The 15,000-nt window shown below is 48.9% G+C and overlaps 1 protein-coding gene across 1 annotated transcript in view; it reads left to right on the forward strand.

Moving 5' to 3' along the window:
• Positions 1 to 15,000, forward strand: part of LOC109876070 (A-kinase anchor protein 2) — a 24,443-nt gene that overhangs the window by 4,351 nt on the left and 5,092 nt on the right. Inside the window, exon 2 of the mRNA XM_031825893.1 lies at positions 13,132 to 15,000. This exon is cut by the window's right edge and continues 943 nt beyond it. Within this exon, the coding sequence (XP_031681753.1) occupies positions 13,132 to 15,000 (1,869 nt within the window). The remainder of the gene's footprint in view (positions 1 to 13,131) is intronic.

Consider the following 15,000-nt stretch of genomic DNA (forward strand, 5'->3'; position numbering starts at 1 on the left):
AACAGTGTGTGTTGCTGGTGTGTGTTGCTGGTGTGTGTTGCTGGTGTGTGTTGCTGTAACAGTGTGTGTTGCTGGTGTGTGTTGCTGTAACAGTGTGTGTTGCTGGTGTGCGTTGCTGTAACAGTGGGTGTTACTGGTGTGTGTTGCTGTAACAGTGTGTGTTGCTGGTGTGTGTTGCTGTAACAGTGTGTGTTGCTGTAACAGTGTGTGTTGCTGGTGTGTGTTGCTGTAACAGTGTGTGTTGCTGGTGTGTGTTGCTGGTGTGTGTTGCTGTAACAGTGTGCGTTGCTGTAACAGTGTGTGTTGCTGGTGTGTGTTGCTGTAACAGTGTGTGTTGCTGGTGTGTGTTGCTGGTGTGTGTTGCTGTAACAGTGTGTGTTGCTGTAACAGTGTGTGTTGCTGTAACAGTGTGCGTTGCTGTAACAGTGTGTGTTGCTGGTGTGTGTTGCTATAACAGTGTGCGTTGCTGTAACAGTGTGTGTTGCTGGTATGTGTTGTAGAGTTGGTATGAGACATGTGTTCTAGTGACTGTGCACTGTTCCATCGTCAGCTGGTTTCACATGACTGTTGATGTCATTATCAACTCAGGCTGGAAGACAGTGGCGAGGCATTCAGGGACACAGAACATCAGAGTAGACAGGGTCCACACATCACACACGCAAACACTCACACATCAGAGAGGACGGAACAGACTCATTGAGATATAGATATATAGAGAGAGGGAGGTAGAGAGGGAAGAGAGAGAAGAGAGGGTGGTAGAGAGGGAGGTTGAGAGGGAGGTAGAGAGGGAAGAGAGAGAAGAGAGGGTGGTAGATGGGCAAGAGAGGGAGGTAGAGAGGGAAGAGAGAGAAGAGAGGGTGGTAGAGAGGGAGGTTGAGAGGGAGGTAGAGAGGGAAGAGAGAGAAGAGAGGGTGGTAGAGAGGGAAGAGAGAGAAGAGAGGGTGGTAGAGAGGGAAGAGAGGGAAGAGAGAGAAGAGAGGGTGGTAGAGAGGGAAGAGAGAGAAGAGAGTGTGGTAGAGAGGGAAGAGAGAGAAGGGAGGGTGTAGAGGGAAGAGAGAGAAGGGAGGGTGGTAGAGAGGGAAGAGAGAGAAGAGAGGGTGGTAGAGAGGGAAGAGAGAGAAGAGAGGGTGGTAGAGAGGGAAGAGAGAAGAGAGGGTGGTAGAGAGGGAGGTAGAGAGAAGAGAGGGTGGTAGAGAGGGAGGTAGAGTGAGGAAGAGAGGGTGGTAGAGAGGGAGGTAGAGTGAGGAAGAGAGGGTGGTAGAGAGGGAGGTAGAGTGAGGAAGAGAGGGTGGTAGAGAGGGAAGAGAGGGAAGAGAGGGTGGGAGATGGGGAGGTAGAGAGGGCAGAGAGGGAGGTAGAGAGGGAAGAGAGGGAGGTTGAGAGAGGAGATAGAGAGAGGGGTAGAGAGGGGTGTAGAGAGAGGAGATAGAGAGGGGGGGTAGAGAGAGGGGTAGAGAGAAGGGTAGAGAGGGGGGTGGAGAGAGGAGATAGAGAGGGGTGTAGAGAGAGGAGATAGAGAGGGGGTAGAGAGGAGATAGAGAGAGGAGATAGAGAGAGGGGTAGAGAGAGGAGATAGAGAGGGGGGTAGAGAGAGGAGATAGAGAGAGGGGTAGAGAGAGGGGTAGAGAGAGGAGATAGAGAGCTGGTAGAGAGAGGAGATAGAGAGAGGGGTAGAGAGAGGAGATAGAGAGGGGGGTAGAGAGAGGAGATAGAGAGAGGGGTAGAGAGGAGATAGAGAGAGGAGATAGAGAGAGGGATGGAGAGAGGAGATAGAGAGAGGGGTAGAGAGAGGAGATAGAGAGGAGATAGAGAGGGGGGTAGAGAGGGGGGGTAGAGAGAGGAGATAGAGAGGGGGTAGAGAGAGGAGATAGAGAGAGGGGTAGAGAGAGGAGATAGAGAGGGGGGTAGAGAGGAGATAGAGAGAGGAGATAGAGAGAGGGGTAGAGAGAGGAGATAGAGAGGGGGTAGAGAGAGGAGATAGAGAGAGGGGTAGAGAGAGGGGTAGAGAGAGGAGATAGAGAGGGGGTAGAGAGAGGAGATAGAGAGAGGGGTAGAGAGAGGAGATAGAGAGGGGGTAGAGAGAGGAGATAGAGAGAGGGGTAGAGAGGAGATAGAGAGAGGAGATAGAGAGAGGGATGGAGAGAGGAGATAGAGAGGGGGGTAGAGAGAGGAGATAGAGAGGGGGGTAGAGAGGGGGGTAGAGAGAGGAGATAGAGAGGAGATAGAGAGAGGGGTAGAGAGAGGAGATAGAGAGAGGAGATAGAGAGAGGAGATAGAGAGAGGAGATAGGGAGGAGATAGAGAGAGGAGATAGAGAGGAGATAGAGAGGGGGGTAGAGAGAGGAGATAGAGAGAGGGGTAGAGAGAGGAGATAGAGAGAGGAGATAGAGAGAGGTAGAGAGGAGATAGAGAGAGGAGATAGAGAGAGGAGATAGAGAGAGGAGATAGAGAGAGGGGGGTAGAGAGAGGAGATAGAGAGGGGGGTAGAGAGAGGAGATAGAGAGGGGGGTAGAGAGAGGAGATAGAGAGGGGAGATAGAGAGGGGGGTAGAGAGGGGGGTAGAGAGAGGAGATAGAGAGGGGGGTAGAGAGGGGGGTAGAGAGAGGAGATAGAGAGGGGAGATAGAGAGAGGGGTAGAGAGAGGAGATAGAGAGAGGAGATAGAGAGGGGTAGAGAGAGGAGATAGAGAGGGGAGATAGAGAGAGGAGATAGAGAGAGGGGTAGAGAGAGGAGATAGCGAGGAGATAGAGAGAGGGAAATATAGGGATGAAATGTTGAATCCTGAGAAATTGAAGAATGTAATATAAGGTAGGCAGCGTGAATATTGTGTGAGTTAAAGTATTGAGCTGATCTGCTATTGAGCTGGTAAACTACACTCTAATAAATGCTGAGTTGTTTGATAAACCAACTGCTGAGTTGATTGATGAACCAACTGCTGAGTTGATTGATGAATCAACTGCTGAGTTGATTGATGAACCAACTGCTGAGTTGTTTGATGAACCAACTGCTGAGTTGTTTGATGAACCAACTGCTGAGTTGTTTGATGAACCAACTGCTGAGTTGATTGATGAACCAACTGCTGGGTTGCAGGCATGAACCAACTGCTGGGTTGCAGGTTGAGACTCCAGCGGGTCAGATCACAAGGCTGGAGGCAGCTCTTAGTAGGGGCGTACCTGTTAGATAGTTATTTTTGGTCACCCTTGAGAGTAAATGTCATTCAGATTAATCTGTTCTGTTGCATTGTTATCACATGTTAATAATGATAATAATTTATTCCATTTATATAGGGTTTTACAAAGAATCTCAAAACACATCTTTTTTGGGGGGTGGGAAACAACACCACGACATCATGAGACGGACAGTCAGTAGAAAGTTCATGGCTTGAGTGATCATCGGAGGGAGGTGGTCAACCAGGGAGTCCGGAGGCAGGCAGGAGGCACGGTCTCATCAAGGTGGCTCGCTGTCTCTGGCTTTTCTAAAGTATAACTCAATCAGAGGAAGCCTGAGCTAAGCCACTAGAGTGGCTACTCCTTCACTAGAGTCCATGGAGTCCATAGCTACTCCTTCACTAGAGTCCATAGCTACTCCTTCACTAGAGTCCATAGCTACTCCTTCACTAGAGTCCATAGAGTCCCTAGCTACTCCTTCAGTAGAGTCCATGGGAGTCCATAGCTACTCCTTCACTAGAGTCCATGGAGTCCCTAGCTACTCCTTCAGTAGAGTCCATGGGAGTCCATAGCTACTCCTTCACTAGAGTCCATGGAGTCCCTAGCTACTCCTTCAGTAGAGTCCATGGAGTCCATAGCTACTCCTTCACTAGAGTCCATGGAGTCCATAGCTACTCTTTCACTAGAGTCCATGGAGTCCATAGCTCCTCCTTCACTAGAGTCCATAGCTACTCCTTCACTAGAGTCCATAGCTACTCCTTCACTAGAGTCCATAGCTCCTCCTTCACTAGAGTCCATAGCTACTCCTTCCCTATTGTCCATAGCTACTCCTTCACTAGAGTCCATGGAGTCCATAGCTACTCCTTCACTAGAACCCATAGCTACTCCTTCACTAGAGTCCATAGCTACTCCTTCACTAGAGTCCATAGCTACTCCTTCACTAGAGCCCATAGCTACTCCTTCCCTATTGTCCATAGCTACTTCCCTATTGGCCATAGCTACTCCTTCACTAGAGTCCATAGCTACTCCTTCACTAGAGCCCATAGCTACTCCTTCACTAGAGTCCATAGCTACTCCTTCACTAGAGTCCATAGCTACTCCTTCACTAGAGTCCATAGCTACTCCTTCACTAGAGTCCATAGCTACTCCTTCACTAGAGCCCATAGCTACTCCTTCACTAGAATCCATAGCTACTCCTTCACTACTACCAAAATGAAGCACCCACTTGGATTAAGCTGTGGCAGTTTCGTGACACCAGAAAGCACATCACATTTCAATACTAATTCAAAAGCAGCCTTGTAACTTTGTCGTCCCTGTGATCCTCATCATCTTTCGGCTTCTCTCCATCCTCAACCTCCGGACTATGGCTGGCATTCAGATCAAAACAGCTAGCCAGCTAACGTTAGCCAGCTAGCTAAAACAAACAAACGACTTGGCTGCTTCCTGTGGTTGATTCTGATTATATTAATTAGCTATATGAATTGTTTCGTTCTTAAAACAAATAAATTGTTGGTAACATTAAAATTAATTAATTACAAAAAAATGTTTACAAAATGTACAGGACCTCTGTTCTTACGTTGCTGCTAGGGAACCATGACAACCGTAAACCCATTAAGGTTGAATACTGACACTTCTGTAGCTTTAATTAGGCTGACACAGGTGGATGTTCCTAAACAATAGCCCAATAGTGGGATACGTAAATAAGAATGTTGTGACATTTATATTCGAATATTTATCTGATTTATTTCACCTTTATTTAACCAGGTAGGTCATATGTCACGTGCAAGTGGGAGGAGGAGAGCGAGGGAAAGACGGAGACTGTATGATGTGTGTTGAGTGGTGTCTGTTGGCTGATTGGTCAGTGACAGGGATGTCAGAGGTTAGAGGTCGACTGAGGCGCTCTTCGGTGTCTTTCTTCCCCTTTATTGACAGAGTGTGCAAAATGGCACTTTCCCCTATATAGTGCACTTCTTGTTACCAGAGCCCTATGGAAACATACATAGGGATTAGGGTGCATTTTGGGATACATACAGAGTGTGGCAGTAGGAGTATATAATGCGTGACACAATGTCCCTCAGTGTCTCAGAGAGAGAGCAGCCCAGGGCCCTCAGTCACACTTCTCTCTGTCTGTTTATTTGATTTACAACAGACCTGGCTCTGTATACTATATTATTCATAGTGTGTGTGTGTGTGTGTGTGTGTGTGTGTGTGTGTGTGTGTGTGTGTGTGTGTGTGTGTGTGTGTGTGTGTGTGTGTGTGTGTCTGTCTGTCTGTCTGTCTGTCTGTCTGTCTGTCTGTCTGTCTGTCAGGCTCCCATAACGATGATCTGTCTGTCTGTCTGTCTGTCTGTCTGTCTGTCTGTCTGTCTGTCTGTCTGTCTGTCTGTCTGTCTGTCTGTCTCCTCTCTGTCTGTCTTTCTGTCTTTCTGTCTGTCTGTCTGTCTCCTCTTTGTCTGTCTGTCTGTCTGTCTGTCTGTCTGTCTGTCTGTCTGTCTGTCTGTCTGTCTGTCTGTCTGTCTGTCTGTCTGTCTGTCTGTCTGTCTGTCTGTCTGTCTGTCTCCTCTCTGTTTGTTTGTCTGCCTCTCTCTCTGTCTCCCTGTCTGCCTCTCTCTCTGTCTCCCTGTCTGCCTCTCTCTCTGTCTCCCTGTCTGCCTCTCTCTCTGTCTCCCTGTCTGCCTCTCTGTTTGTTTGTTTGTCTGTCTGTCTGTCTGTCAGGCTCCCATAACGATGATCTGTCTGTCTGTCTGTCTGTCTGTCTCCCTGTCTGCCTCTCTCTCTGTCTCCCTGTCTGCCTGTCTGTCTGTCTGCCTGTCTATCTGTCTGTCTGTCTGTCTGTCTGTCTGTCTGTCTGTCTGTCTGTCTGTCTGTCTGTCTCTCTCTCTCTCTGTCTCCCTGTCTGCCTCTCTGTCTGTCTCCTCTGTGTCTGTCTCTGTTTGTCTCTTCTCTGTCTCCCTGTCTGTGTCTCTCCCTCTGTCTCCCTCACTATCAGTCTCTGTGCCTCCTGGTTGGCAGCATCCACTATCAGTCTCTGTGCCTCCTGGTTGGCAGCATCCACTATCAGTCTCTGTGCCTCCTGGTTGGCAGCATCCACTATCAGTCTCTGTGCCTCCTGGTTGGCAGCATCCACTATCAGTCTCTGATCCTCCTGGTTGGCAGCATCCACTATCAGTCTCTGTGCCTCCTGGTTGGCAGCATCCACTATCAGTCTCTGATCCTCCTGGTTGGCAGCATCCACTATCAGTCTCTGATCCTCCTGGTTGGCAGCATCCACTATCAGTCTCTGTGCCTCCTGGTTGGCAGCATCCACTATCAGTCTCTGATCCTCCTGGCTGGCAGCATCCACTATCAGTCTCTGATCCTCCTGGCTGGCAGCATCCACTATCAGTCTCTGTGCCTCCTGGTTGGCAGCATCCACTATCAGTCTCTGATCCTCCTGGTTGGCAGCATCCACTATCAGTCTCTGATCCTCCTGGTTGGCAGCATCCACTATCAGTCTCTGATCCTCCTGGTTGGCAGCATCCACTATCAGTCTCTGTGCCTCCTGGTTGGCAGCATCCACTATCAGTCTCTGATCCTCCTGGTTGGCAGCATCCACTATCAGTCTCTGTGCCTCCTGGTTGGCAGCATCCACTATCAGTCTCTGTGCCTCCTGGTTGGCAGCATCCACTATCAGTCTCTGTACCTCCTGGCTGGCAGCATCCACTATCAGTCTCTGATCCTCCTGGTTGGCAGCATCCACTATCAGTCTCTGTGCCCCCAAAAAATGTCAGATTCCTGCCAATGCCGTATTTGCGTCAGTCGTTACTATGGCAATTCCAGATGTCTCTACCTATACGTCTAATAAATGTTGTTCGTGATCAAAATATTACAAATAGAGATGTTTCTATGTTACGATCTCATGCTTAGTGTTGGTGGATTGAATACGTCTCTTTGCTCAGCTTTTCTTCCTGAATTTGTTCCATTCCCCCAGGGTTCCCCCAGGGTACGCATTCCAACAGACTAAAATGTTTGGAAGACCCAACTATTATATTGTCATCTGCATATCATTTTGAATCATTAGAATTAACATTGTAATTCAATGGTCCCAGAGTCATGAATCCCGTTGAACCCGGCACAATGGCGCCACAGTGTGGCAGAAAGAGATCACTACACTCTGCAGAGGCACTGCACCGTCTATGCACTGCACCAAGACCCACACCACCTCTCAATGTCGCAGAGAGAGAGAGTTAGCCTAGAAAGATGTGGCGGAGTCTGGCTTAGAGGACATTAAAGGACAGAGAGGGGTTGGAGGAGGTGGGGGGAGGAGAGGTAGTAGAGGTAGAGGGAGTAGAGGTAGAAGGAGTAGAGGTAGTAGAGGTAAAGGGAGTAGAGGTAGAAGGAGTAGAGGTAGTAGAGGTAGAGTGAGTAGAGGTAGAAGGAGTAGAGGTAGTAGCGGTAGAGGTAGTAGAGGGGGTAAAGGTAGTAGAGGTAGTAGCGGTAGTAAAGGTAGTAGAGGTAGTAGAGGGGTTAGAGGGGGTAGAGGTAGTAGAGGTGATAGAGGTAGTAGAAGGGGTAGAGGTAGTAGAGGGGGTAGAGGTAGTAGAGGTAGAGGCAGTAGAGGTAGTAGAGGTAGTAGAGGTAGAGGCAGTAGAGGTAGAGCTGGTAGAGGTAGTAGAGGCAGTAGAGGTAGTAGAGGTGGTAGGGCAGTAGATGGAGTAGAGGTAGAGGTAGTAGAGGTAGAGGCAATAGAGGTAGTAGAGGTGGTAGGGCAGTAGATGGAGTAGAGGTAGAGGTAATAGAGGCAGTAGAGGTAGTAGAGGTAGAGGCAGTAGAGGTAGAGTTGGTAGAGGTAGTAGAGGTAGAGGCAGTAGAGGTAGTAGAGGTAGAGGCAGTAGAGGCAGTAGAGGTAGAGGCAGTAGAGGTGGTAGGGCAGTAGAGGTAGTAGAGGTAGTAGAGGCAGTAGAGGTAGTAGAGGTAGTAGAGGTAGAGGCAGTAGAGGTAGTAATAGTGAAATAGTGGAGCAGGAAGTAACAAGATGCTTGGGGAGAGGAAACTCCTCATTAAGCAGAACTCTTCAAAAACGTATATTTAGAGACCCTCCAGATAACCTCTTTAATCAATGACTAGAGAGAGAGAGAGAGTAGAGGTAGCAGAGGTAGTAGAGGTAGAGGCAGTAGAGGTAGAGGTAGTAGAGGTAGAGGCAGTAGAGGTAGAGCTGGTAGAGGTAGTAGAGGCAGTAGAGGTGGTAGAGGTAGTAGAGGTGGTAGGGCAGTAGATGGAGTAGAGGTAGAGGTAGTAGAGGTAGAGGCAGTAGAGGTAGTAGAGGTAGAGGTAGTAGAGGTAGTAGAGGTAGTAGAGGTGGTAGGGCAGTAGAGGTAGTAGAGGTAGAGGCAGTAGAGGTAGTAGAGGTAGAGGTAGTAGAGGTAGAGGTAGAGCTGGTAGAGGTAGTAGAGGCAGTAGAGGTAGTAGAGGTGGTAGGGCAGTAGATGGAGTAGAGGTAGAGGTAGAGGTAGTAGAGGTAGTAGAGGTAGAGGTAGAGCTGGTAGAGGTAGTAGAGGTGGTAGGGCAGTAGATGGAGTAGAGGTAGAGGTAGTAGAGGTAGAGGCAGTAGAGGTAGTAGAGGTGGTAGGGCAGTAGATGGAGTAGAGGTAGAGGCAGTAGAAGTAGTAGAGGTAGTAGAGGTAGAGGCAGTAGAGGTAGAGCTGGTAGAGGTAGAAGAGGCAGTAGAGGTAGTAGAGGTGGTAGGGTAGTAGATGGAGTAGAGGTAGAGGTAGTAGAGGTAGAGGCAATAGAGGTAGTAGAGGTGGTTGGGCAGTAGATGGAGTAGAGGTAGAGGTAGTAGAGGCAGTAGAGGTAGTAGAGGTAGAGGCAGTAGAGGTAGAGCTGGTAGAGGTAGTAGAGGTAGAGGCAGTAGAGGTAGTAGAGGTAGAGGCAGTAGAGGTAGCAGAGGTAGAGGCAGTAGAGGTAGTAGAGGTACTAGAGGTAGAGGCAGTAGAGGTAGTAATAGTGAAATAGTGGAGCAGGAAGTAACAAGATGCTTGGGGAGAGGAAACTCCTCATTAAGCAGAACTCTTCAAAAACGTATCTTTAGAGACCCTCCAGATAACCTCTTTAATCAATGACTCATCAGTTAATTATTCATCTCACTCTTGTCCCTCTGTAATGCACTGTAAGAGGGGGTAGAGGGGGTAGAGGTAGTAGAGGTGATAGAGGTAGTAGAGGTGGTAGAGGGAGTAGAGGTAGTAGAGGTAGAGGCAGTAGAGGTAGAGAGAGTAGAGGTAGCAGAGGTAGTAGAGGTAGAGGCAGTAGAGGTAGAGGTAGAGGCAGTAGAGGTAGAGCTGGTAGAGGTAGTAGAGGCAGTAGAGGTAGTAGAGGTAGTAGAGGTGGTAGGGCAGTAGATGGAGTAGAGGTAGAGGCAGTAGAGGTAGTAGAGGTAGAGGCAGTAGAGGTAGTAGAGGTGGTAGGGCAGTAGATGGAGTAGAGGTAGAGGTAGTAGAGGTAGAGGCAGTAGAGGTAGTAGAGGTGGTAGGGCAGTAGATGGAGTAGAGGTAGAGGTAGTAGAGGTAGTAGAGGCAGTAGAGGTAGTAGAGGTGGTAGGGCAGTAGAGGTAGAGGCAGTAGAGGTAGTAGAGGTAGAGGCAGTAGAGGTAGTAGAGGTGGTAGGGCAGTAGATGGAGTAGAGGTAGAGGCAGTAGAGGTAGTAGAGGTAGAGGCAGTAGAGGTAGTAATAGTGAAATAGTGGAGCAGGAAGTAACAAGATGCTTGGGGAGAGGAAACTCCTCATTAAGCAGAACTCTTCAAAAACGTATCTTTAGAGACCCTCCAGATAACCTCTTTAATCAATGATTAGTTAATTATTCATCTCACTCTTGTCCCTCTGTAATGCACTGTACTGGGGACTCCTCTCCTGGTGAGAAATCAGATCTGGAATCAGGGCAGCCCTCAGTTATCTCTGTTGGCTGCCATTTTGTTAACTTTCTTTCCCGCACAGGATTATGGTTGTAGCTACACTGTGTATATATACGTATGTGCTACACAAAAGTATGTGGACACCCCTTTAAATGAGTGGATTTGACTTTTTCAGCCACAACCCGTTGCTGACAGGTGTATAAAATCGAGCACACAGCCATGCAATCTCCATAGACACACATTGGCAGTAGAATGGCCTTACTGACGACCTCAGTGACTTTCAACGCGGTACCGTCATAGGATGCCACCTTTCCAACAAGTCAGTTCGTCAAATTTCTGCCCTGCTAGAACTGCCACGGTCAACCAGTAAGTGCTGTTATTGTGAAGTGGAAACATCTGGGAGCAACAACGGCTCAGCCACAGAGTGGTAGGCCACACAAGCTCACAGAACCATCAAGTGCTGGAGTGCATAGCGCATAAAAATAGTTTGTCCTCGGATTCAACACTCACTACCGAGTTCCAAACTGCCTCTGGAAGGCAGAGCAACTGTTCGTTGGGAGCTTCATGAAATGGGTTTTTATTATCTATCCTGACACCAGTCACTTCCTCTTGCCTTCATGTACATATCTACCTCAAATACCTCCTACACTCGGCACATTGATCTGGTACTGGTACTTCCTGTATATAGCTCCACATTGATCTGGTACTGGTACTCCCTGTATATAGCGCCACATTGATCTGGTACTGGTACTTCCTGTATATAGCTCCACATTGATCTGGTACTGGTACTTCCTGTATATAGCTCTACATTGATCTGGTACTGGTCCTCCCTGTATATAGCTCCACATTGATCTGGTACTTCCTGTATATAGCTCCACATTGATCTGGTACTTCCTGTATATAGATCCACATTGATCTGGTACTTCCTGTACATAGCTCCATATTGATCTGGTACTGGTACTTCCTGTATATAACTCCACATTGATCTGGTACTTCCTGTATATAGCTCCACATTAATCTGGTACTTCCTGTATATAGCTCCACATTGATCTGGTAGGGATCTGGTCAAAAGTAGTGCACTATATAGGGAATATGGTTCCATAGGGCTCTGGTCTGAAGTAGTGCACTATACAGGGAAAAGGGTTCCATAGGGCTCTGGTCTAAAGTAGTGGACTATATAGGGAATAGGGTTCCATAGGGCTCTGGTCTAAAGTACTGCACTATATAGGGAATAGGGTTCTATAGGACTCTGGCCTAAAGTAGTGCACTATATAGGGAATAGGGTTCCATAGGGCTCTTGTCTAAAGTAGTGCACTACATAGGGAATAGGGTTCCATAGGGCTCTGGTCTGAAGTAGTGCACTATACAGGAAATAGGGTTCCATAGGGCTCTGGTCTAAAGTAGTGGAATATATAGGGAATAGGGTTCCATAGGGCTCTGGTCTAAAGTAGTGCAATATATAGGGAATTGGGTTCCATAGGGCTCTGGTCTAAAGTAGTGCACTATATAGGGAATAGGGTTCCATAGGACTCTTGTTTAAAGTAGTGCACTATATAGGGAATAGGGTTCTATAGGGCTCTGGTCTAAAGTAGTGCACTATATAGGGAATAGGGTTCTATAGGGCTCTGGTCTAAAGTAGTGCACTATATAGGGAACAGGGTTCTATAGGGCTCTGGTCTAAAGTAGTGTACTATATAGGGAATAGGGTTCCATAGGCTCTGGTCTAAAGTAGTGCACTATATAGGGAACAGGGTTCTATAGGGCTCTGGTCTAAAGTAGTGCACTATATAGGGAATAGGGTTCCATAGGGCTCTTGTTTAAAGTAGTGCACTATATAGGGAATAGGGTTCTATAGGGCTCTGGTCTAAAGTAGTGTACTATATAGGGAATAGGGTTCCATAGGCTCTGGTCTAAAGTAGTGCACTATATAGGGAACAGGGTTCTATAGGGCTCTGGTCTAAAGTAGTGCACTATATAGGGAATAGGGTTCCATAGGGCTCTGGTCTAAAGTAGTGCAATATATAGGGAATAGGGTTCCATAGGGCTCTGGTCTAAAGTAGTGCAATATATAGGGAATAGGGTTCCATAGGGCTCTGGTCTAAAGTAGTGCACTATATAGGGAATAGGGTTCCATAGGGTTCTGGTCTAAAGTAGTGCACTATATAGGGAATAGGGTTCTATAGGACTCTGGCCTAAAGTAGTGCACTATATAGGGAATAGGGTTCCATAGGGCTCTTGTCTAAAGTAGTGCACTACATAGGGAATAGGGTTCCATAGGGCTCTTGTCTAAAGTAGTGCACTATATAGGGAATAGGGTTCTATAGGGCTCTGGTCTAAAGTAGTGCACTATATAGGGATTAGGGTTCTATAGGGCTCTGGTCTAAAGTAGTGCACTATATAGGGAACAGGGTTCTATAGGGCTCTGGTCTAAAGTAGTGCACTATATAGGGATTAGGGTTCTATAGGGCTCTGGTCTAAAGTAGTGCACTATATAGGGAACAGGGTTCTATAGGGCTCTGGTCTAAAGTAGTGTACTATATAGGGAATAGGGTTCCATAGGCTCTGGTCTAAAGTAGTGCACTATATAGGGAACAGGGTTCTATAGGGCTCTGGTCTAAAGTAGTGCACTATATAGGGAATAGGGTTCCATAGGGCTCTGGTCTAAAGTAGTGCACTACATAGGGAATAGGGTTCCATAGGGCTCTGGTCTAAAGTAGTGCACTATATAGGGAATAGGGTTCCATAGGGCTCTGGTCTAAAGTAGTGCACTACATAGGGAATAGGGTTCCATAGGGCTCTGGTCTAAAGTAGTGCACTATATAGGGAATAGGGTTCCATAGGGCTCTGGTCTAAAGTAGTGCACTATATAGGGAATAGGGTTCCATAGGGCCCTGGTCTAAAGTAGTGCACTATATAGGGAATAGGGTTCCATAGGGCTCTGGTCTAAAGTAGTGCACTATATAGGGAATAGGGTTCCATAGGGCTCTGGTCTAAAGTAGTGCACTATATAGGGAATAGGGTACATGCATTGACGCAACAGAATAATAGTAATATAACACTAAAATGTTCTCTCTTCCAGAAATCCTCCAAGGTATCAGAGGATGCCAGTGATGATCTGAAGAGAGACAGAACGGAGAGAAAGAGCGTAAGTTTTCTTGACTCTGTCAGTGTGATCTCAGCGGGCGGAGGAGACAGCAGTACTTCCACCAGACCTATGGAGGTGGAGGCCCACCCTGAGACCTGCTACCCCAGCCAAGGGCTCAACAGCCTGGGCAAGAAACACCAGACTCAGCCCCTGGACACAGAGGTGGCCCAGGAGATAGCATACCTGGATGAGGTGTTGGAGGCTAACTGCTGCGACCCAGAGGTTGACACCATGCCATTGCCCTCTAACGGGACAGAGAAACCTGAGAGAGACCCCAGGGATGTCGGTATTGACGGAACTGGGCCGTCCGTCCACATCTCCAACACAGACACACAATCCCCACAGACCAACCATGAGGTCACAGTAGAGGGCAGGAAGCAAACCACCTTCATAGACCACCAGGAAGTCAATAACACCAGTAACTCCAAACCCGATGGCCACTCTGGACCATTGGGAGAGCATGAGAACTACAGGAACCAGGGAGGAGAGACAACATCCCCCACTGTGATGACCATCAAGAAGGAGGCACGTTTCGAGCTGAGGGCATTCCAGGAGGAGAAGAAGCCTTCCAAGCTGTTCGACCCGTGTGAGAAGGAGGTGCGTGTGAAGAAGGTGCGTCCGTCGGAGGAGGTGGCAGAGCTGGAGAGGGAGCGGCTGGAGCTGATCCGAGGCCAGGCCGTGAAGAAGAACCCTGGCATGGGCACAAAATGGTGGAACCCTCCTCAGGAGAAAAGCCTGGAGGAGGAGCTGGAGCCAGACAAACTTGAGTCACACAGGAAGTACGAGGAGAGGAAGCAGCAGCGGAGGTCAGAGTACAACTGGGGGTCGTCCCAGACGTACGCCCAGTACTCCATGACCTTTGAGCCCGGCTTTGACCCTGAGTCCAACCGGGACCCGGCAGAGGTTCTCCAGAGCACCAAGGAGGACATCCTGGTGGAGCAGATAGACAGGAAGCAGTTCCTCCAGATAGAACACACCAGGCAGCAGGCCGAGAGGTCACAGGTCACAGCCCCGAAGAGAGGCGTGGCACCTCAGCTCTACTCGGCCAAGCCCTTCTCCAGAGCGCCAGACAGCGTCACCCATGTGGATAGATCCTCCAGCTCCGCCACAGTAGGCTACAGTAGTTGCCTGGGCTCGCCACTAGAGGCCAACGACATCACCACACCCACAACTACAGTCAGGACAGATGGGATCTACTGCATCCAGGGAGAGGCCCAGTCCCCTACTACTACCTTGGGACAGGAAGAACCCAGGAACAGTGGCCCCAAGGAGGCCACGATGAACAACAGAGAAGATGATGGAGACTTCACCAGCGCCCGGGCCGTCATGACCATCCTGAAAGATGAGGGAGACTCTGAGCCGTTTTCCTCATCCCTGCAGCATCGTTCCTCCTCCCAATCCTTCCACTCCCCCAGCGCCTCCCTGTCCTGCCACCCAGAGGAGTGTGACTCTGGACTGGACGAGCTCTCCCTGCGTTCCCAGGATACTACTGTTCTGGAGACCCTGTCCAACGACTTCAGCATGGACAACATCTCCGACAGCGATGTGTCAAATGAGACCATGTCGGCCTATCTGGGGGAGACGTCTCTGGGGGAGTACTCCTTCCCCTCCACCCCCCAGGCCACCACGCCCGTCAATGGCAAGATGGAGGAAGACACCCTCAGATCCCTCGGGGAGCGGCGCCTGGGTCGGGATCCGGAGGAGGAGGAGCTGGAGTACCATGCAGAGCTCCTGGTGCAGAGTGCCATCCAGCATGCCCTTATGAACCAGTCTCAACAGGGAGAAGAGTGGCAGGGGGTCCCC

This window comes from Oncorhynchus kisutch, linkage group LG6 (genome assembly GCF_002021735.2).
Source record: "Oncorhynchus kisutch isolate 150728-3 linkage group LG6, Okis_V2, whole genome shotgun sequence".
Classification (NCBI taxonomy): Eukaryota; Metazoa; Chordata; class Actinopteri; order Salmoniformes; family Salmonidae; genus Oncorhynchus; species Oncorhynchus kisutch.